The sequence below is a fragment of the Dipteris shenzhenensis genome, chromosome 18 (genome assembly GCF_047967505.1).
Source record: "Dipteris shenzhenensis isolate YYH24624 ecotype China chromosome 18, Dip_SZ_1.0, whole genome shotgun sequence".
Classification (NCBI taxonomy): Eukaryota; Viridiplantae; Streptophyta; class Polypodiopsida; order Gleicheniales; family Dipteridaceae; genus Dipteris; species Dipteris shenzhenensis.
Window position 1 is genome coordinate 39,554,381 of NC_141613.1, and position 23,173 is coordinate 39,577,553.

General features: G+C 42.0%; 1 protein-coding gene across 3 annotated transcripts in view; it reads left to right on the plus strand.

Moving 5' to 3' along the window:
- Nucleotides 1-23,173, plus strand: part of LOC147891218 (homeobox protein knotted-1-like LET12) — a 97,745-nt gene that overhangs the window by 16,946 nt on the left and 57,626 nt on the right. For all 3 annotated transcript variants that reach the window (XM_087389955.1, XM_087389956.1, XM_087389957.1), the window contains exons 3-5: nt 6,170-6,290; nt 6,415-6,605; nt 6,828-6,956. In XM_087389955.1, coding sequence (XP_087246081.1) covers nt 6,170-6,290; nt 6,415-6,605; nt 6,828-6,956 — 441 coding nt within the window. The remainder of the gene's footprint in view (nt 1-6,169; nt 6,291-6,414; nt 6,606-6,827; nt 6,957-23,173) is intronic.

The window sequence follows — 23,173 nt, forward strand, 5'->3', positions numbered from 1 at the left end:
TGTGTGTGTGCGTGTGTACATTCATGCATGCATGCATGTGTGTGTGTGTGCACGTGCACATGTGTGTGTGTGTTGGCACATAAAGGAAAGATGGTGATAGAATTTGTGTAGGGTGATCAACCGTGGTCTGTTATAATGTGCCACTTTCTTTCATAGTTGACCACTCATGCTTTTGGGCATTGGCATTCCAGCCAATGGGATTTTCTTTTTAGCATAGTAAAGGGATGCCCTTTTGTCACTAGAATGTTTCCTCATTGGAACAAAATTATTTATCACCTCAAATGGCATGACCGCAACTCTCTTAATGGAAATTCTTCTGTGCTAAGAGTTTGCATTAGTCAAGGTGTTTGATTATTTAGTTGCCTTGTAGGAACCTAGATGCTCTTACTTAATTTCATCCAAAGGGATTCAATTGGTAGGTGGTGTGCTTCATACAGAGAGTACTTTTCTATCTTTTCCATTAGCAATAAGGCAATATAGTGTAGGGCAACATTATCATCCCCTTTGATATTATATTTCTCAAATGCTTCAATGTTCCTTACCGGTTCCAAAGTTAGAGCTGATTTATCATCTTACGGATTGGCTCTCCATTGTGAGGGCTGATGCACTTATCTGCTACTATTGGTTAATGTCTCAATGGCCAATTTATATAAGGCTTTCTTGCCTCTGCCTTGCATTTTTTATTGGGCCAATCTACTTTGGTCCAAGAATGGTAATGCCATGTGATGGTGCAAAAGATTGCAAAGGAGCTTTAGAGCTGTAAACTTCATCTTCGGCAATAGCTCCTTTTATGGCAAGTGATGCTTGGAGTTATTCCATTCGTAAACTCCTAGCATGATGACATATTTGAGAGTGCTCTCAACAAAAGCAAGAACGGAAGAGGGAGAGAGAGAAACAGAGAGCCACACAAGTTTTGGTGGGTGCAGAACACCCTAATCTTCTTTTTCATTCATTCATATATGTGTTTTAGTATTGTACATAACCAAGGTAAAGGCACAGTGAACTTTAACCCCCACAACCTCCCACTTAAATGTGCCTTTAAGGGAGAACAGCCAAGGAGCATACTATCCAATGCCCATCAATACATGACAATACTCAAACCGCTGACTAGGTGGACTCTTCGTCAGCATATCTGTAGGGTTATCATCTATATGAACCTTGATTGTATACCTGTGGGAGTACTTGGTGGTACCATTTCTTGCACATTTGGTGCATGGACAGCTTGCTGTCTATCAACATATGCTGGTGGATTCACGTCCTAAAAAGTGATTCTCCTCATTTCCACATCCCTCATGGGTGCCTTATGCATCTTCTTCTCATTGAAGGCTACATCATGGCTGCGTATGATCTTCTTTGCTTTTGGATCCCAGAGACGATAGCCCATCTCTCCACTTTCACCATAACCTAGAAAGATGCATTTCCTAGACTTAGGATCTAGCTTTTTTCGAAGCTCTTTTGGCACATGTGCATATGCCTCACACCCAAATATATGCAAATGAGAGTAAGAGGGCTTCTTGCTACTCCATGCCTCTTCAGGAATACCACCATCCAAACTCTTACTAGGTGATCTATTGATCACATGCACTGCAGTCTTCATTGCCTCAACCCAAAAACCACCAGAAAGGCTTGCATTGGAAAGCATGCATTGCAACCTTTCTTAAATAGTACAGTTCATCTTTTTTGCAACTGGATTTTGCTCTGGAGTACGAGGGGATGTGAGCTCCCTCTTAATCCCACGTGTATCACAGAAATGCTGAAAGTCATGAGAGAGATACTCTCCACCATTGTCAGTTCCTAGGCATTTAAGCATTCTACCTGACTGATTCTCAACCAAGGCTGACCATTTCTAAAATACCTGGAACACATCACTCTTCCGAGCTATGGCATAAGCCCACACTTTCCTAGTTGCATCATTAATGAATGTCACATAGTATTCAGCCCCACCTAATGACCGTGTAGGCATGGGACCACATACATCTGAATGCACCAAATCAAGCTTTTCAAACTCTTTCTTTCCCCTTCTTTTATGGGCTGATTTAGTCTGCTTCCCATAGAGACAGTGCTCACAAAATTCAAAATCAAAGGAACTCAAATGCGGTACATAACCCAAATGATATAAGAGTTTTATCCCATTTTGGCTCATATGGCCCAACCGGCAATGCCATAAAGAAGTGCTTGGCTGCTCGGTTATTGCAACAACATGATCAAATACCCCTGATACATGTAAGGGATACAAAGTCCCACACTTGGCACCCCTGGCTAAGAGCATAGAGCCCTTCTGAATTTTCCAAGTCTGAAAGCCAAAAGTGGTGTGAAAACTAGCATCATCTAGCTGACCCGTTGAAATGAGACTCTTGGTTAGCTTAGGCATATGTCTCACATTTTTTAGAATAAATGCAGACCCATTTGCAAAAGAAAACTTTATGTCACCTACTCCCACTATGTCACATGCATAGTCATTTCCAAGATGCACACAACTTGTCTTTCCACTATCATAAGTGGAGAACCATTCCCTATGGGGAGTAACATGGAATGAAGCACCAGAATCCAAAATCCAATCCTGGGAATATGCATCATCTGAAGTGGTAAGCAACTCGACAGATAAACTAGACATGAAGAGAATGTCATTGTCACTATCATGTGTGACTGCATTGATCTCCTCGATCTTCACTTTTCATTTGTCCTCCCTTCGACTCTCTTCCTTCTGATTTGCACCCCAATTTGCATTCTTTTTCTTATCCTTTTGCTCTCTTTTCATCTTGTAGCAATCCTTTTTCATTTGGCCCTTCTTGCCACAGTGGTAACACTCAATGTTCCGTGCCCTGGATTTGCTACGAGACTTCCCTCTTTCTTGGGACGTCCCCCTGAACTGTAATCTACCCCTTTGCACATTTAAGGCTGCATCTTGCGTGTTGCCATCCATAGACTTCCATCTAATCTCCTTAGCCAAGAGGCTACCCACAACATCATCAAATTTTAGTACTCCACCATGTGCAAAGTTACTGACAGCTATACGGAAGGTATCCCATGAGGATGGCAATGAACATAAGAGAAATATTGCCTTAGTCTCCGCATCAAAATTCATCTTCTGAGCCTAAAGCTGGCTGAAAATAATATTGAATTCATTCAAGTGAGAAGCAATGGAGACCCCTTCCTTCATCTATAGCTCAAACAACCTCTTCATGAGGTAAACTTTATTAGAGGCAGTTTCCTTCTTATAAGTGGCACACAGTTTCTTCCACAAATCTTCCGTAGTTTGCTCATTTACTAGTGTGAAATAAACAGACTCTACAAGATGAAGTCTAATAGTAGACTTTGCGAATGCATCCAATTCATTCCAATCATCATCAGCCATATCCACAGGCTTAGCTTCAATACTTGCCAAGGGTTTAATCTACTTCATTTGAATAAGCACATCCCTTATCTGTTCTTTTCACAAATAAAAGTTTGTCCCATCAAACTTTTTAATGCTGAAAAACTCCTTTTCAAACGTGGAAGAGGATGCCATGATGCAAATGAAGCAAAATCCTAAATGCTAGTGCCTGCAAGAGAGAATCACACTAAATACTAGGTGCACCCAAATGTGTATACCACAATAGAGTGAAATATCACCAAAACTCAAAGCTCAAAGCATCAAAAGATGCAACTGGCTCATGTGCATGTACTATGCATCCATATGAGCAAATCTGGATCAAAAGAAAATGCCAACTTCAATGGTAATCCAAAATGCCAATAAGTGCCAAATGGCTTAAGCATAAACACCGTCCATGGGCATATGCATCAATAATATCTCATCCAAGAGAGCATAACACTATCAGTGCATCACCTGCAATGTGTCAAAGCTGTCCCTCAGCATAAAATAGCATCCATGTGCAAAGCATCCATAAAAAATAGCATCCCACAAGGCAATCTGAGCCTATCAGTGCATCTAATAAGGATCACAATGCATCCAAATGGCCTATAAATCATCTATTGCAACCCAATGCACACCACAAATGAGCACACAAAGCTCAAACTGCAACCAGAGTGATCTGCATAAGGTATGCTCAAGAAATCATGGTCCTATGGCAATAATCGCTATTGAAAATAGAACCTGAGATGCCTCCAAACATGGGCGCCATGGCATAATCAGACTCAGCAAGAAAATTTGCAAATATCTCTCTTCTGCTGGAACTCCAAAATCCCAACCGATGAGTGAGAAATGGGAGTCAATACTTATCCACTGCCATGTGGCATAAATCTAAGGTTTCAAAAACTTAGAATGAAAAATGCATAACAAAGAGATGAAATCCAATACACAGAGATCTAGAACTCTAAAAATACTGCACCGAATCGTGCAAGAACTAATAGGTAGGGGTTTTTAGGCATCCGAAACACAATGGGATAGATGGTTTTGGAAACTATGGTCCCAATCACTAGGTCCAACACATGGACTAAAAAACGTTTTTGGAAACAGAACTATTTGTAAACTCCTTCGGAGTGCAAATGATGAGCAACATAGAAGCTTTAGGACCTCCTGAGTCCACTAGAACTGACAGATCTACAAATGGTTACTCCAAACTTGAGTTCCAACACCTGTGCAGAAAAACGTAGAAACTGACACAGTGAGTCAGAAATCCAATGAAATGATCCCAAATTCAAGAATGAAGGTGTTTCCAAGCTCCTGAAGTGAAATGGACACCAAACTTGCAAGCAATAGTTGCCTCTACAAGTCTCTGTCATCGAATGGAACATGGAAAATCTTAAAAATGACTTTTTCTTTCAAAACACTTAATAGGCTCTCAAAACCACTTTGCAAAACCAAAGTGACTTTTCCAAAGGTTCCTTCAAGATCTTTACGCACTCGGATGCAAGTAAAATCACCCACAAGCTTCCCATAGAGCTTCTCCTTCCTCCCACAGTGCTGTTGAGCTTCTAGGCATTCAAGCACGCTCAGCTAGATCACTCGGGCTCTGATACCAGTTGAGAGTGCTCTCAATGGAAGCAAGAACAGAAGAGGGAGAGAGAGAAACAGAGAGCCACACAAGTTTTGGTGGGTGCAGAACACCCTAATCTTCTTTTTCATTCATTTATATATGTGTTTGAGTATTGTACATAACCAAGGCAAAGGCACAGTGCCCTTTAACCCCCATAATATTGCTCCTCTTGTTTGTCATAGATTCTAGGCTCCAAGGGAATCCTTGGTTCATCTATTCTGGCAATGCCCTATGACTCATGATTTTCTACTTTTTCTACGGCAATGTCTCTTGGTAAGCTATTCTCGGTTTTTGAGATCCATCCACAAAGACTATGAGTAGACCTTTTCTTCACTTGGGTTCAATATTGGGGGACTCGGGACTCTATGGGAAGAGAAAAATCATAGACTTTTTTGAGATTTGACTTTTCCAAGATTCACTACTTCTAGATGTTGCTCAACTAATCTTTCTATGATTGTATGTGTATTCGATAGATAGGTTCCAATGATTACTTCTCCTATATTGAGATTTTCTGATGCTGTAGTTTTAGGTTCCCTCTTTGTGAACTGCCTCTTGTAATAAAGTGTGTGTGTGTGTGTGTTCCCCACCCCCCCGCCACCCACACACACACACACACAAAAAAAAAACACAAAACACACAAACATACATACAAAGTTTTTAAAGTTTGCCAACGTTTGAATCTTTTATGCAAAAGATATGAAAATTTCACCAATTTTCTAAAAGAAAATCGGAAAAAACTATATAATATTTTTAAAATATTATATAATCAGAAAAGCTAGTCATGTATTCAATGTAACCAATGTATGGGGGGACATACTAAAGCTAGTCATGTTAGCTAGTGCCAATATTTCATATTAGTATATAGGCATACCCTCTTGATTGAGGACTCTAATAAACTCACACTAGTGCAAAAAGACCAAATGATAGGGTACTTAACCCTTAGCTTCACCCTTTTTTTAAAAAGTGACATAAGTACGCTCCTCACTTCAACAATGTGAAACCTTTAAATGGAGATAAGTGGGAATCTTTGAAACTTGTGGAAATGCCTGTGCTTCTTTTTCAGCTTCATATGAAAAGTGCTCCCACGTTCTCCTAAGGGAGAAGAGTTCACATATTCTCTTGCTTTTAGCCCTTCTTTATTCGTTGATGCCTGAATATTTCTTTGAGTCAAATTGTAACGTGATATCTTGAAGGAAAGCTACCTCCTCTTGCTCCACGCCTTCAAGAAGCAATTAGAAGAGCACGTTCTTCCTCCAACGAATAAGGCAATGAGTGCATATTCCGAGCTCGAGCAGGCCTTTCGAGAATTGACTGGTAAACCATTCTTTCAGGCTTTTTATAAGAAAGCAATCAATGGGTACTAGAGGTAGGATTCTGTGCTTGCTTATGCATCCTCAGGTCCGTCTTCTTTAACCACACAATGATTGGGATGGCACAGAAAGATCATGTGCGGTAATAGCAGGCACAACGACTTCTGATACAGAACTTGAAGACGGAGATGGGGACTGTGAAACTGGGGAGCTATATGACGACATTGATGGACTGAAGGTGGGAACAGAGATCCAAAGCGAGTTTGATCGATCACTCCTCGAGCATGTTCGCAACGCACTAAAAGTTGAGCTGAAAGAGGCAATTCCCATCCCTGCGACAGTTCACTCAGTTCTGTTGGGTTTTATCTGGCAGATGGGATGAGACATGACAACGTTTTTCGAGTGTCTATGTATTCTCGTTAAAAGAGTCGAATCGGAGTAATTTTTCTTTCAGGACGGGTCACGGCACTCGAGTGTAGTGGTACAGCATGGATAAGATACAACAGAATAGAGCTGATCAAAATTTTTTTGTTGGGTACAGAGCTATATCGAGAATATAACCGCTGTAAGGGAGGAGATCTGGAGGAAACGACGGGCGGGCAAGCTTCCTGGTGACACCACGATTCTGAAGAGGTGGTGGAATGAGCATTGCAAGTGGCCATACCCAACGGTAAGTGCTGCGCTTTGTCGTCATCAGACTCACTTCTTCTTTTTTTGGGTAAACGTGATCTCTCTCTCACACAAAAGGCACACACACACACTCTCTCTCTCTCGCACGCACACACGCACACTACCAAACATGACAGCCTCAATAATTCCCCTTATTATCATGTGGATTTTGTCATTTTCAACTTCAAATGCTTCTCCAAGTCTTTCTTCCCACCTCACTTGGCTTTAACAAAATGGGGAAAAAAACGTACGGGACCATATGCCATCTAATTTCCTTGTACCATATTATTTAAAGCTCAAAAAAGTGCCAAAGACTAAGGTTTAGTCCATGAAACTAATGAAGAAAGTGAAATTGTAATATATAAAGCAACAATGAGATTAAAGAGAAAGCCAGTTTCATGCACTCAAAGATGATACTAGCTTACAATCCATATACTTAAATAGGGTGGTCATTGGGCATGAAGCTATGGCCCTTTTAGGTGAACTTTTTCTTCTTTACTTTATAAGAAAGAAAGGACAACTAAGATCATGCATATCAAACAAGGCATAAGGTCTATCGCGACTCAATTATCCCTGTAAATGTTAAAAAGGCTACTTTTAATATCGACTTAATGATATCCAAAGAATGACCTTTTTTTGGAAATTAAAAACACGACCAAGAGAGCACAAATATTATGGTCACTACCTTGTAGAAGATAGGTGACCTGATAAGCATAAGTTTCATGAAGACCAAGAAGACTTACTGTGGAGAGAAGGAGAAGATTCTTTAAAAGATCTATTTAAACTAGTAAGTCTAATAAAAGAAATTTAAAAAAGAAGTAATATGTGTACATTTTTAAAACAAAGTGTCCAAGTCTTCACTATGTTAATACTATCTATGGGGAAGAGCGATCAAAGAGAGCAATGATGATGAAGGGAACTGCGACTACTTTATTGAAATTATCCATCGTTCATGTAGAACAGGGAAGTTGTTCATGTTAGTTACAACAGATTTGCATGAGTGCTTATGATGCATGTGCACATCATGTTTATTAACGCATAATTGGATTTATTTCCAATACCCCCCTTAACTCCAAATGTGTGAGCTTTTGAGCGACTATGGAATAGTAAGGGCGATAGCCTTGTAGCACTTCTAGTGTGGAGCGATAGGAAGAGCTTTCGTAAACACATCCCCCATCATATCAGCTATAGGGATGTAAATGACTTGAGTCATCCCTTGTCAACATGGTCTTTTACAAAATGGAATTTTAAGTTGATTTGCTTAGTGCGGTCACTTTGGGAGATGTTTTTGGCGATGGTGATATAGGAGTGATTGTTGCTATGTAAGGTAAATGGTTGTTGAAGTAGGAAACCGAGCTCAGGTAGCCCCTTATCCAAATGCCATCATAGATAGCTTCAATAATAGCTATATATTCTGCTTCAGGTGTTGGGGTACCAATGGTTACCATTGCTTGTTTCTTGGAGTGCCATGCAACAGGTCTGTTGGCGATCTAAAATACATACCCTGTGGTGGACTTGTGGGTGCCCAGGTCTCCACCTTAGTTTGCATCCCACCAGCTAGTGACCTTGATTGAGGAATTTGTGTGATATGTCAATCCTACATTCTGTGTGTACCATAAGTATTAGAGAAGTCGCTTCATCGCATTCCAATGGAGAGGTCCAGATTCTGCATGTGCCATGAAACCTGCGACATAGAGTAAGTGATGTCAGGGTGGGTATAGGTAACCAAATATCGAATGGCACCTACTGCTTGATGATATGGCACGTTCTTCATCAACATGTGGGTTTCTTCATCGGTGGGGCTCATTGACTTTGACAGCTTCATGTTGACTTCCATAGGTGTTGCGATGGGCTTTGTTTGAAGCATTTGAAATGTTTTTAAGATGTCTTGTCAGCTATGCAAGTGCATGACTGATCAAGATTGAGGATTTCATTGTATTGAATGCCAAGGAAATACTAAGTCGGCCCATTGTTAGTCATCTCCAATTCCAGAGATAACTAAAGTTTGATTTAGAGGAGAAAGTCGATTTCATTGCAAGCTAATAGGAGATCATATACATAAAGCCCAAGAATGCATAAATATTTTCAAGAGCGCTTGATATAAGCGATGCTACTGGAATGAGTGTAATGAAACCCCATTTAGAGCAGGAATCGGTTGAGACATTGATACCACATCCTCGGGGACTGTTTGAAGCCATATAGGCTCTTCAAGAACAGGCATACCTTATGTTCTTGTTTGGATGCTTCATACCCTTTTGGTTGACAAATATACACATGTTGGGATCGGGGAAGAACTCTGTTCAAGAGTGCTATCTTCACATCTATTTGGTGTAGATGGAGTCCCTATGTAGCACTAATCGTGATTATCAATCGAAGTGATTGAATTTTCACAACAAGGGTGTAAGCTTGGGGGGTTCACCTCGTAAAATTTTAGTGTAACACATGCGTTCAAAAGGAGGGGTATTTGAATTTAACTTTTTGGAAAATTTTAACAGATATAAAATAACAAGAGGCATTTTTAAATTCAACTTTAGAAAAAAATCTCTTAGTTCATAAGTAAAGAGGGGTGTTTTTATTCAGGGAAAAATTTTAGTTAAAGGGTTTTTTTAATACCCCTTGAATGAACATGATACATAGGGTTTCTTAGTAGTGCACCCCTCGAGGGTGCAAGTTTCAACATAGTCTATACCCTGAATCTGTGAAAATCACTGAGCCACCAAGTGGGCCTTGTAACGTGAGATAGGACATTAACACCTGCTCCACCATCCAATATGGCTTGGAATTCATCATATGCCTTATGGATCAAAGGCACAATGATGGGGTAGGGGGTCGATTAGTAGCCATGGTCAATTTTGCGTGAGGGAATTGAACTCGTCATCCATGGCATTCCGCCATAGGGGAGCTTCGAGTAAATGGAGGGCGAGTTGAATCGGCACATTAGGGGAGAATTGGGGTCTCAAAAGGGCCTCATCAAGAATGGATTTGTCCTAATGAAAGCGCTAAGGTAGGTCCCCAAAAATCCTAACCCTCCCTCACCAAGCCCTCACCTAGGTGGGTTAAGCCCAGAAGTGACCCCACCTCTTACACAACTCTTACTCCTAGGTGGGAACCAAAAAATTCAAAATTCAAAATTTGAATTTTGAAATTTGTCCCTCCTTCTCTCTCTTCCTTCCCTCCCTCCCCCTCCTCCCTCCCCCTCCCTCCCTCCCCCTGCTCACTCCCTCCTCCCCCTCCCTTTTCCTCCCCCTCCCTCCCTCCCTCCTCCCCCTCCCCTCTCCTCCCCTCCCCCTCCCTCCTCCTCCACTACTGCTCCTCCTCCCCCCTCTCTCCAACTCCTCCCTCCTCCCTCCCTCCTCCTCCACGCCTACTCCTCCTCACCCGCCACACTTGCTAGTCTGCCCCAATTTCCTCCTCTTCAACTACTGGTCCTCCCTCCCCCATCCCTCCTCCTCCTCGCCCTCCCTCTTCCTGCGTGCTGCTCCTTCAAGCCTGCATCTCCACACCTTCTCCTTCTCTACACTCGTTTAGTCATGGCACCATTTGAGGATGTCTCTAACAAGTACCAGGTTCACTTAGAGTTGGAGGCTGAATATGCAAGCACACGTAGTCTAGGATTGAGGGGAGCTTCCAAAATCCACAGTTTTTGTTCACAAGGAAAGAAGCATCTCGACCTTTGGGTAGAAGGATCCTTGTATCCTTTAGATCTTACCAACCAAAAGAGCCCTCCTTTCTATAATGCATGAGCTAGTTCGGTTTGTTGGAAATGGACATGCGGGGTTGCTTGGTTATTGCAATCGGTTGAACAATGCTCAGTCAATGGCTATCCAAGCAAGCGAGATGTGTAGAGCCCAAGCAGAGATGATAGCACATTTAGGAAATAGCACCATTGTTGCAATGCATAACTCTATGCAGGATCTTCAAAGGGAGAACCAGGATCTTCATGATAAAGCCAAAGCATTGGACTTGGAGCGAAATGCATTGGACTTAGAGCGACATAAATTAGAAGAGTCACTCTGTAAGCTAGCTGAGTCCAAAAAAGTCTTGGAAAGATCTATATATAATCAAGTTCGACGAGCCGTAGAGAAGGAACGAGAGAAGGCTGAAGAACGAGTGCAAAAGATGAAAGAAACACCTTTGGGATTGAAGGAGAGGAAAAGAAGGTACTTACATAACATGGATGCATTAGCACCCATTGGTGGTGCTAGAAAGAGGAGAGTCCGGGCTACAAGGTTGGTTATCAAATGTTTCAATGAGATTACACTCTTTTGTGCTACACTGTTTGTGACTAAGTTTTTATTGTGTTCTTCTTTAGGAACTTCATGGAAGATGTGATGAGAAGAATGGACAGGGATGATTTTGACTGTTCATATGCTCTAGCTAGCTTATTGAAGTCAAGCGATGTCATTCGGATACTAAGGGACCCAAGACACAAGTGCCTACATGTGCAAGTTGCCGAGGAGGTGATGAAGGACTTCAAGGATATTGTGGATGCAAAGGAGATGCTTGCAGCTTGTGATACTGCCAGTGTAAGTCGTGAAGCTTACACATCTATTTTCAAAATTTTCAAGTCTGCTATTTTGGGAAAGTATAAGAAGTCTACAGTGCCCCTACCCACACCTTGGTTTATGAGACATGCATGGCGAGAAACAAACCAATGTGCAAGAGAAATGCTTGGAGGGTACCATTGCATAATTAGAGGCACGATGACTTGGAAGAGTAAAAACTAATTTGGCTTGCAGACCTTTGAGATGAATGCTTTCAACAATGTCTACTTAGATGTTGAGAAACTGCAACAAGCAATGGTCAAATTCTATGGCATGACAGAAGATTGTAAGAGGAAATCCATTATAGCATTGCACTTTACTAAGTTCATTTCCTATATCATGTTTATCCTAACGATTTTTCTCTTTTGTTGTATAGATTGCAATGGAAAGCTCATATTTGTCATCAAAATGGATGAAGCTCAATTAATGAAAGAACACAAGTTAGAGAGAGTCAACATCTACATTATGAATAAAGCCTTTGCCTTTGTTCAAGGAGATGAAGAAGTAGAGTAATATTTCTCAATGCAATCAGAAAAAGATATATGGTGGCTTGCAGCATTTGAGACTCCGAAAGAGTGCCATGAGACATTAAAGAGGGTTCTAGATGTAACAAGGATCCCATCGACCATTCAAAGATAAGAGGAAGGACAAACATTGACAGTCGATAGCCATGGAATCTTTCAAGTTGAATGGCATCTTGCTGGTGATTTGAAAACCCTCAAGTGCTTGCATGGTGGTGATACAGGGGCAAATGCAATGAACCCATGCCTTTATTGCATGTGTTCGCAACATAAGCAAAAGGCTGGCTTATAATGGGAGAATGGCATTCTATGTTGCAACCAAATGCAAGCGCCCAATCATGACAAGAAGGATCCAAAGTGGGATCCCATATTGCCCATCCCACTTGAGAGAGTACACATATGTACTTTACACGTAGAACTACGTGTAGTTGATAAGTTGTATTTGCATCGTGTTTATGCTGGAATTTACTTCCACAAGAAGTATCCACACAATGCATTGCAGAAGCTAAGAAGTTATTGTTAGAGATGGGATTCCATGGAGGACATTTCAAACTTAAGGAGGATAAGAAAATGTCTGGGGCAACATAGGATCTTCCTGCAAAAGTGTCCATGGGTGGAGGGAAGGCAAGGAGATTCCTATCGAACCACAATCTCGACAAAGACAAACATACATTGTCTCAAAGTAGTTTGGGTTGGGAATAATGGAAAGCATTGTGTGAATGTACGACCAATAAGGCTTCTCATCCTCAAGTAGCAACTTTAAGAGCTAAGGTATGGACAAAGGTAGATGCATTTATAAAATTGCTTTGCCAGGTCCAAATCGATGAGATGTATTATGAAACATTCAGGATGGCTCTGAAAGAGTTTATGCAATTAATGGTGAAAGCATGGGGGGAGTCGCAAATTATGCATTACATGGTAATCTTGGCACCATCGTAATATTTAGCACTTGCTTTATAAACAATTTTTGTTGCTGATTTGATTCTCATCATGTTTGCAACATATTCTCTATGCACATGGACCATGGTTTGTACAAAATTGGGGTCCTTTGTCCATTTGGAATACACAAGGCTTGGAGGTCACACTATAGAGCCAAGATAGCCTACTTCAAGAACTCAAGGCACGGTGGTGGTGTCACTTGCAGCAATGCATTGCATGAGATGTTTGACTAGTTTTTTAGATGTTTACTAGGAAGGACTTTGAAGTTTGAAAAGGCGAAGGCATCAGAACTTGCAAAAGCAGTTCAAATTGTATCAAAGAATAGAAGGCATAGTGCTTGGAAAGCATCCATAGGGAGTCAACGAGTCACACGTTGGTTGCAAGCTAGAGTGAGAGAAGGGAGCAGATGGGTCCAACCACCAACAGAAGCTATGGTGTAATTGTATACAAATATGAAATAAATATATTGATTATTTTGACCACAATTTGTGTACTCACTCTTTAATATCTTGCTTATTTTGATGACAATTTTTGTACTCACACGAAATTGGGGAAAGTGGGGACATGGAGGGGGGAGAGAAGGGAGGGGCATGGGGCGGGGCAAGGGGAGGGGTGGAGTGGTAGCTAGGGTGGGGGGAGGGGGGATGGGGGTATAGGGGAGGGCGACGGGTGTGGGCAAAGCAAGTAGGGGGAGGGCAAGGCAGGGGAGGGTGACAACGGTGGGTGGGGGTTGGAGAGGTTAGGGCAGGGGCAAGGGGCATGATGAAACCCTAAATGTAATTAAAAGGGATATCAAAACATGATGGGCCCTTATAAAACATTAAAAAAGACCCTAACTCTCATTATTCAATGGCAAGAGTGAAGAGCACTGCTAGACCCACTAGATTGCACCTCCACCCTTCCTCCTCTAGCTCCACCACCTCCATGGCATCTGCGCACATGAACCTATCTGGGTCTAATGGCGCCTGCCCTGACTCTCGTGAGCGCTCCCCCAACTCTCATGAGGTCTCTCAGGCTTCTCCTCAGCTTCAGCCTTCCCCTCGGCCTTAGTCTTCCCCTCAGGCTTCTTCCCAGCCTTCCCCTCAGCCTTTCCCTTAGCCTCAGCCTTAACTTGACCCTCAACCTTCCCCTCAGCCTTAGCCTTCCCGTTAGCCTTCTCCCCAGCCTTCCCCTCAGCCTTCCCCTTAGCCTTCCCCTTAGCCTCAACCTTCCCCTCGGCCTTCCCCTCCCCATGAGAGCCCTCTTTGGATCAAACAAAATGTGTTTGATAACCTCCCGGACATAGAGAGGCTTCCTGAGGGCCAACAAATTGCCAGGAAGAGCACCATCTTCCCTCTCCTGGAGATACAGCCCACCGCTTTGTTCGAGGATGCCAACTTATGTGCCATCCATGCAAAGCACGTCACGGTCATGGACAAGGACATGGCTCTGGTGAAGCGGCTATGGCGTGACCCAAGTTTGAAGCCCTAGATTCTCTTGTAGCCCACTCTTAGGACTTAGACCACCCCCTGCCCTTGAAGGCACTATCTTGTATCTAAGGCCCAAGGATTGATTTTTTAAAATAAAATATATCGACATTCTCTACACTCGCATTGTTGTGTATTTTCCAGTTCTATGACTGCAGTAACTGATCATTTTAATGTAAGTTTTGATTTCTATCAAATCCTGAAGGAATTTCACTGTCGTGTAGAAGGGAAAAGTGTCTGGCATGTTGCCAGGACCAAAAAGCCCAAAACCCATCCTAGCGATGTGTCGGACACTTTTCCCTTGTGCACGACGGTGAAATTCCTTCAGGATTTGACAGAAATAAACTTTTGAAACCAAGAATTGGTGAAAATGATGCTAAATTGGCTAGAAATATATTAAATTAACACAATTAAAGTGATGGAGAAGATATATCATCAAAGACTTAAACAAAATATAATGGAATTCATGACGAGAAATGATAACTTAAAACAAATAATAAAGATATGTAGTCATATATCCATTTAAATATATGTTTATATATACAAAAGGCCTCACAGGCTATCTTTCTTCTTGGCTAGTTCGAGTACATCGAGAATAAGGGTCTTTGAATCCCCTAGTGGATTCCTAGATATAAATCTAGCTGCAACAGCACTAACATCCTCCTCTCATGCTGCCAAAGACATAGCCGTTGCCGTCAATGCCCTGCCATGAATGTTTGATACAAAGGCATTGATAGCAGTCAGGCGGTGTACCAAAATGACTTTGTCGGCATTCCTAGTAATGTTGGAGTATCCGATAGTGCGCAACAAAGCCTTGCACTTCAGCAGGTCTGAAGGACCTCGAGGAGAAACTTTGCTGTGAAAGACCATGATATGCTCTGCAACTTTGCCAAGGTAATGGGTCAAAGAATGATCTCGCCCAAATGCGTTGCGAACATTACCCCATCGAGATGAGAATTCATCAAGCTCAAATGCATCCTGCAACAATTCAACAAACATTAAAAGACCGACGCAACAAATTATACTGAAAGAACAACAAAATAAAAGATATTGTTCGAACTTACCACTACAATGTCGGTGGCTTCTATCCCTTCCTCATTTGCAATGTTTATGGAACCAGGTGCTGTGTGATGTTCCATTTGGGAGGTGGCCGCTTTCTCCTGACCTGTGTTAGAGGTGGAAGCTTATGCATGAGAGGGTGGTGCATCATATATAGACATGTCTGCATCCCTCATTGAAACCAGCGTCGTCAAGAGAAACTCTTCCATTTTCTAGTCTTCGGAACCTAAAATCCCACGATCTTTGACACGTGTCAACATCGAACCTAGATAGGACTCCGAGTGCCTCATCCTCTCGTAGTCCAAAAAGAATCTGTATGTGATGGAGAAATACGTACTCTTCTCCATCGATGATGACTGGGGATAAGGACCATAATTCTGAGTCTGGGTCAACAGTCTTCGATGCAGATTCTTACTCTACTAGGGGCTCTTGAAGTAGGCTCAATGCTTGAGTTGCTTCCATCTCCTCTGTTGGATAATCAAGACTCTCTTTCATGTAGATGTTTGAGTCTAGTCTAGGGATGACCAGATCAACAGTTCTACTAGAGGGGGTGCTAGATGATGAGGCTTCTTCCTCTAAATTTCCTTCTTAGAGAAGAAAGATGAATGTCATCTCCCATGAAAGAAATTTGGTGCCTATATTTCCTGTGATCCTTGTGTCTAGGATGTCATGAACTTCGACTGTCTTAAACCCTTCGTTTATAAGGTTGTCACAAAAGCAGGCCAAGCGCTTTACAAACTTGGATTCCTCTATGAACATATACTTTATGTAATCTATGGGAACCCATTTCTTTGAAGTGTGGTCAACTGTATAGGCAAAATTTGAGAAATTATCTTGCATGTAAAGGATGAGATCTGAGAAGTCATCCTTGGCTCGCATATATGTGCCTAGGACATCTAAAGTTCTATCAAACACTAAAAATAGCTCTTCCTCACGATTTGCAAATGCAGTTCATGAAATGAAGTCATGGAACACAGTTCTAGCTGAATCCATGGAAAAAATCGGTTGATGGAGGGAGTAACTTCTAAGGATGGGAGTTTCTATGGCTCTCTAAATGTGAAAGTGAGAATGTGCTGTAAAAAGGGCTCTTACCCCTTAATATATATCAAAACCCTAAAAATTAAAATTAATCATAAAATCCTCAAATTTTGTGAAAAAACATTTACCATGAATTGAAAGGAGAAAACATTAAAAGAAATAACATTTTAATTTAATTGTCCATCATCTTTTGAAGCAATAACTAGGATTTGACAGACAAACCATTAAATGCTACACTAGTCAAACACATTGTTAGCAATCTTCAAAGTTGCAGGAGGAATGAAATTGCCACTATGCATGCACTTCTCCACACAGCGTTTGATCTTACCACCATTTAAGATAAAGTAGAAGGACTATGACATGCCGTCCTCCATGACCAATAGGTGTTCTCACACATGTCTTAGAGTCCATTGCGATGTGACATTCACATTCTTGACATCTCCCTCTTCAACATCAATAGACAAACTTACCCCCGTATTGTCTTCATCATTAGAGTCAAGGGGAAGCCAGTAGCCATTTGTTTTCTTCCAGTGCCTATACTGAAAAGCTAAATACAACATTTCGCATGACAAATGGTATCTAATAACCACATTGTCTTTACATGCGTGACATTGAAACACATCACCCTTTTGGTCGCCTGACCTAGGTCCCCAATTCATCCCAAGTAAATCCTCAAGAGCATTTTCATCTACACGCTTGCAGGACCACAAAGTTCTTGTTCTATGCATCTGTATATTTTGAAATAAAGAAGCAAAAATGTGTAGAGGCATAAACCAAGGTAAACTTGCCCAATTGGATCCAAATGTAAACTTCATGGCCATGCCCACATCCTTCGCAATCTTATCCTTGTACAATTGCAATATCCTTAAGTCCACATTGCTACAATCCATGTCTTGAAGTTGTGGTGCTGCAATGGTTTACAGACAGCCATAGCTTGATGTTGCCGTTGGAGTGATGTATGTTGCATTATACCAATAGACATTCTTCATTCGCAAGGAGGCCAACTTCTCCCTAGCATGCATTTGCTTACCTAAATCCTCATGAATCGCAGTGAATTTGCCTATGAATGGTTCAACTGGTTCCCACTCCTCGAGGTCTGAAGGGAAAACTTCTGCCACCATGAATAAGAGCTCTTAGAAACCAAACACAAAATTTCCAAATGGACTCATTACACTTACAGGTGAAAAAGGTACATAGATAGAAAAGCTCACAGTGTGATGGTATCCTAGATTGATTGAATGATGGAGGAAGCCACATATCTTTTCCCATGTAAACATGTTACACTTTTGCGAGCCATCCTTTCTTTCGAAACTTGAACTTCAATATGCTACCCTTCCACTCATGCAAGATGTCACCTCTCTTGCTCTTGGAAAGCTTATGTGGACCTTTGGCCGATCCTTTTATCACTATCCAATCATTTAAGCTGTAGGTGCGAGGGATCCACTCATCCAATGCATTTTTGGTGTTGTGGAAGACACAAGAGGACATAGAATTGTGTGGTCTTGTAGCCTTTCTCCTCACCATGCTTGCAGAGGTTGCAATAGCAAGAATGGGACTCCTACACCAGGCAATGCATCTCCAATAGAGGCACAAAATAGGGAGAAGGAGAGGGATAGAGCAGCAGCAATAGGGGCACAGGAGAGGGTGAAGGAGAGGGACAGAGCATCTCCAACAAAGGCACAAAAGAGGGAGAAGGAGGGGGATAGAGCAGCAGCAACAGAGGCACAGGAGAGGGAGAAGGAGAGGGATAGAGCAATAGCAAAAGAGGCATAGGAGTGGGAGAAAGAGAGGGACAGAGCAGCCCCAATAGAGGCACAGGAGAGGGAGAGGGAAGAGAGAGAGAGAGAGAGAAGCTGCAACAAGTAGGCCAGAGCAAGAGGGAGTAGAGAAAGAGGGGGAAGAGGGAAAATGTATGGGATTTAGTTCAAATTTGAGTGATTTGGCAGGCTAGACCAGAATAGTGGGGGGCAGAGGCCCTAGAAAGAGGGAGGGGAGAAGAAAAATTCACCATTTGGGAACTACCATCCCATTGAATGCAATTGTGGGCTCATGTGGGGGAGGTGCACCTGATAGGAGGGTCAAACATGGGTTAAGAGGGGGGGGATGGTTTGGGTGGTCGCTAGTGTAAGGGAAGCAACCAATAGGGACTCTCTGCAGGCCTGACCACCCTCCACCTCAACATTCCATTGCCCCACACCTTCTAGCACTCTCATTGATACACCTCAAATCACTCTCTAATCCTTGAAATTAGGGAACACTAATTGGAGGCACTTTTGAGACCCCAATTCTCCCCTAATGGCACACGATCATGTGCACACACATCTGCGAGACTGCTTCAAGATGGTTGACAGCCCTAAGGGAGTATTCAAAATTACTTATATAGCTCCCATTCTGACCTTGGGGGGAATCTTTGAGAATGGCACAAGATTGGGTGAGAAGGGGAGTCATGTGCTAGCTCATGGAGTGAGTTGAGCATATCGGGATTCGAGGAGGAGGTTGCATCAGTCGTAAGTGACCTCGTGGCATGGTCCTCTAAAACTAGGTCAATAAAGCCATGGTGAGGCAACTCTATAGGGTTAGGTTGAGTTTGGTCAGATATGAGTGGATTGGAGTGCAGCTTCCTGCATTTAAAAGGGCATAAGCGATGGAGCCAAAGCCACGAGGATGAGATAGATCAAGAGTGCAACCAGTCCATTGTTCATATGGAGTGAGAGTGCCTTTGAAGATGAAGGAAGTGAGATTTTGGAGGTAGCATGTTGTGGATACAACTTCACGCTAGTAGTTGTGTGGCAGTTGAGCACCAAACAACATCGAGCAAGCAGATTCCATGACAAACAATTCATAACTTACACTTGGCCACTGGATTCTAAGAAGTGGTCTCCGGAATTATGGTCTACCTAGCTAAGCCATTTGAACTGCAATAGAGTTGGAACTCTATAGAAGTGAGTTCTCTGCCTTCATCGGTGTAGAGGGTTTCAATGGACACCTTGTTTGAACCAAAGCCCATCTATAGTATTTTTTAAAGCGTTGAAAAGTCTCACTTTTGTGTTTAAGGAAGAAGACACATGCATAGGAGCTAAGATCATTGATAAGGAGTAGGAAGTAGAGGGCACCTCCCAAGGATAGATTTTGCATTGGTCCACATAGGTAAGCATGGACTAGCTTGAGGAGTTCTTGTGCACGATGACCATGGAGGCTAGAGAAAGTGGAGAGGTGGTGATTTCCCATTACACACGATTTGCATAAGGTGTCACACAGTCGAGGTTGTGGTGGAAGGCCAATCACTTGAAAAGATCGGGCTAATTTGGCCAGGGTGACAAAGTTTGGATGTCCTAATCTTCGATGCCAAAGGTGAGCAAGCATCTAATCTATGCAAACATGTTGGCTTTCTTGATCGGCATGTGTGTTTGGCCAAACAGATAGATTCCTTTGTGAGATTGAATTGTGTAGCTAAGTGGCTCGTCTTCAGATGAGTTGGTGATTACACATTATGGACCTTGAAAATTGAGTGAATATCCTTTGATAGTGAGGGCGGCCACTGTGATTAAACTCTTGCACAATTGTGAGACAAGGAGAACATCATGGAGAATGAGCACAGGACCTATTGAGAGGTTGATTTGTACCGAAACTGTGCCATTCGCCTCAATTGGGTGATCATCCCCAAGATAGACCGAGATGGGGGTTTGAAAATTTTGAAAATCCTCGAGCCATCTTGTAGGTGAGGTCATGTGTTTGGTGGCCCCAGTGTCGAGGTACCATTCTGTGTGGTTTACTGCTGCAAGATTGAATCTTGGAGAATAGATGCATAGAACATGTGCATTGGGGGTTAGGTCAAGGCAACATTAGATTGAGGGGTTGATGACCTTGATTGCCACGATGAAGTCATCTTGGCCAATTGACTATTTTTGCATGGACCTCTACGAGAATCAAATTGGAAAAATCCTTGAGAGGAGTTAGGCAAAAATAGGCAAAAATGGGAGAAGCGTGCCTGGGGAACTGGAATTTCCAGGTCAAAAGTTTGATTGGCGTGGCTTCCTGTTGAAGTGATTTGGCTTTGATTGGATGAATATCAAATTCAAAAGTGAGTGGACTCGATTCTAGAGACTCCAATTTACTTGATTACAACATAATGATTCCTTTAAGTTATCCCTTTGACGTCATCTTAATTAGGCTACTCCACTTTTTCACTTAAGAAATTAATTGAATGATTCCATTGAATAATGAAGAACTTTTCAATTACGTTTCGACCCTCGGACGTTTAATGTGTAAAACTCCCCTACATCAATGCGTTATACAACACTGGTTTTAAGTATCCCTTATACCTCTTATGCATGTAAAGTTTTAGTAACTCCACAAGAGAAAAAAACATTTATTATTGAATTGACATGCTATCTTACATACACTTAGTGAACTACCCTTGGCATTTCAACATAGGTTAAGTTATATATATGGAATAAATTATTGAGATTTTAAGGGCCTTTAGAATAGGTAGATGGAAAGTATAATCAACAGATTAATGTGGGAATCAAGTGAGAGAAATTAGGTAGACTATGAGAGTAAATGCACTTTATGTGTGTGTGTGTGTTCTTGTAAAAAAATAAAATATGAGTAGACAATTGGCACACTTCTTTGGGGAATGGGCTCTTTCTTAGGAGTTGTGATTGAGAATGCCATGCATAATAGTGTTGTGGACAATGTCTTAATCGATTTCATCAAGTTTTACTTTAGTATTGAAGAATCTTCTTGTAGATAATGTTCAATTTAGCACTATCATAATTTCTAATAGCAAGCTCTTCAAAAAAATTCAGCACCATAATCTTCTTTTTTATAAAATCTATAACTCTGCATAGTCACATGAGTAGGATTTCAAAGCCAAAGTTTTTGTATATAAAAATCACATGCTAAAAAGAAAACTTAAAATTTCACATAAATTACCTTCTTTAAGGTAGTAATAGGTGGCTAATCCAAGTCCGAGCGGGTGTGAGTTAGGTGGGAAAGAAAGAAAGGAAAAACAAGGTGAAGTAACTTCAGTGGGATTGCCAGAGATGGTGCGCACGAATTGTGGAAGGTAGGCGAGAGAAGAAGAGGAGAGAGAGAGAGAGAGAAAGGGGGAAAAAAAGAAGGGGTGCAAATAGCAAGAAATAAGAGTGACAAGTATAATTTCCATTTTGTTTTTTAAAAAACCCTATTTTCGCTTTGCCAAGGTGAGGGCCATTACTTAGGCTTCCACTTTAAAAGTGGCAGGCCAAAAAGTGTGGCTAATCCAAGGGGAACCTTTAAATTAACCTAATCCTTACCATAACGTAACCACCTGCACGGAAGCATCGATGCTTGGTATCGTTCCCGGACCTGCTGATTTGCATCAAACCAAGATGCCGAGCAGCGAACACGAAAGAGACATATACAAGCAGAGATTTCCACACTCAGACTAGGAAATGAAGCCCACTGGAGTGTGACAGCTCCCAAACTTGAAACCCATCACCGTGCAAGCACGCGGCCTCTCTGCTTCTGTGGTCGCCGAAATTCGGGGTCGAGAGCTTGCATAGTGTCAGAGGCTATCCTGACCCACCTATTCCATGTGAAATGACCTTCTCTTTGTGACTTTGTCCTTGAAGATGTACAGCCAAAGTGCCATTGGGTACATGAGAATTGAATCGCCATATTCAAGGCAGCAGCCCAGTAGGCGAATAAGATTAGGATGCTAAACTGCTGATAGAACGTGAACCTCATTTACAACTTGTTGAATCCCTTATTACATAGTTTCATGTATCGATAGTTCATTCTTTTCACTGCAACCAGCGTGCCAAAAGGTCCGTCGCCAAGCTAGAGAAGCTCTTTCCAAGTCCTTGTACGCCAACCAGCGTGCGGTCCTGAAATTTCCCACGTAGATTGCCAAAAGGACCGTCGCCAAGCTAGAGAAGCTCTCTCCAAGTCCTTGTACGCAAAATCTTTCATAACGCTGTGATTAGAAAGCACTCCCTCGTTCTGCTTGATATCTCTCCTACTCCGAATCTCTCCTACTCCGAATTGACTTCTTACTCACAAAAAACCAGCTACCATAGTGAAGACGACCATAATCGTGCCATGTGTTGCGAAAGGAAGGAAGGTAATGAACACACGAAGAATACAGGGTTGGTCACTAAGCTACAAGCAAATGACATTTTTTGGAGTATCGTGACGTGTAGATGACGTGGAGGACACCCGGATGTAAGGGTCTCTCAGCTTACTTACTGTCGCATGTAAAGCCCATGCTAAGGAAACAAACAAATGAATGAATTTTGTCATTCATAAGGCCTGTCCCCGGAACAATAGTAGTGGAAGAGAGGAAGGAGTCGTTGGGAGTGGGGAGAGAGAGAGAGAGAGAGAGAGAGAGAGAGAGAAGGGGGGGGGGGGGGAAGCCCAAAAAAAGTAGAGAAACAAGGTGAATTGCATTCACTAGGCTCCTCGAAATTTTTTAAAAGAAGGGAAAAACATGGAGGAAATGGTGGAGATTAAATGTTCCCAACCAATGATAAAATTCACATATGTTACGTTTGGTAGAGACGCAATCATCAAACATAGTAGATGGACACTCTGGAACATGGTGAAAATCAAGAACATTCAAGCATTCAGATCACACTTTGACAACACTAGAATGCTGGCTGGTCCAGT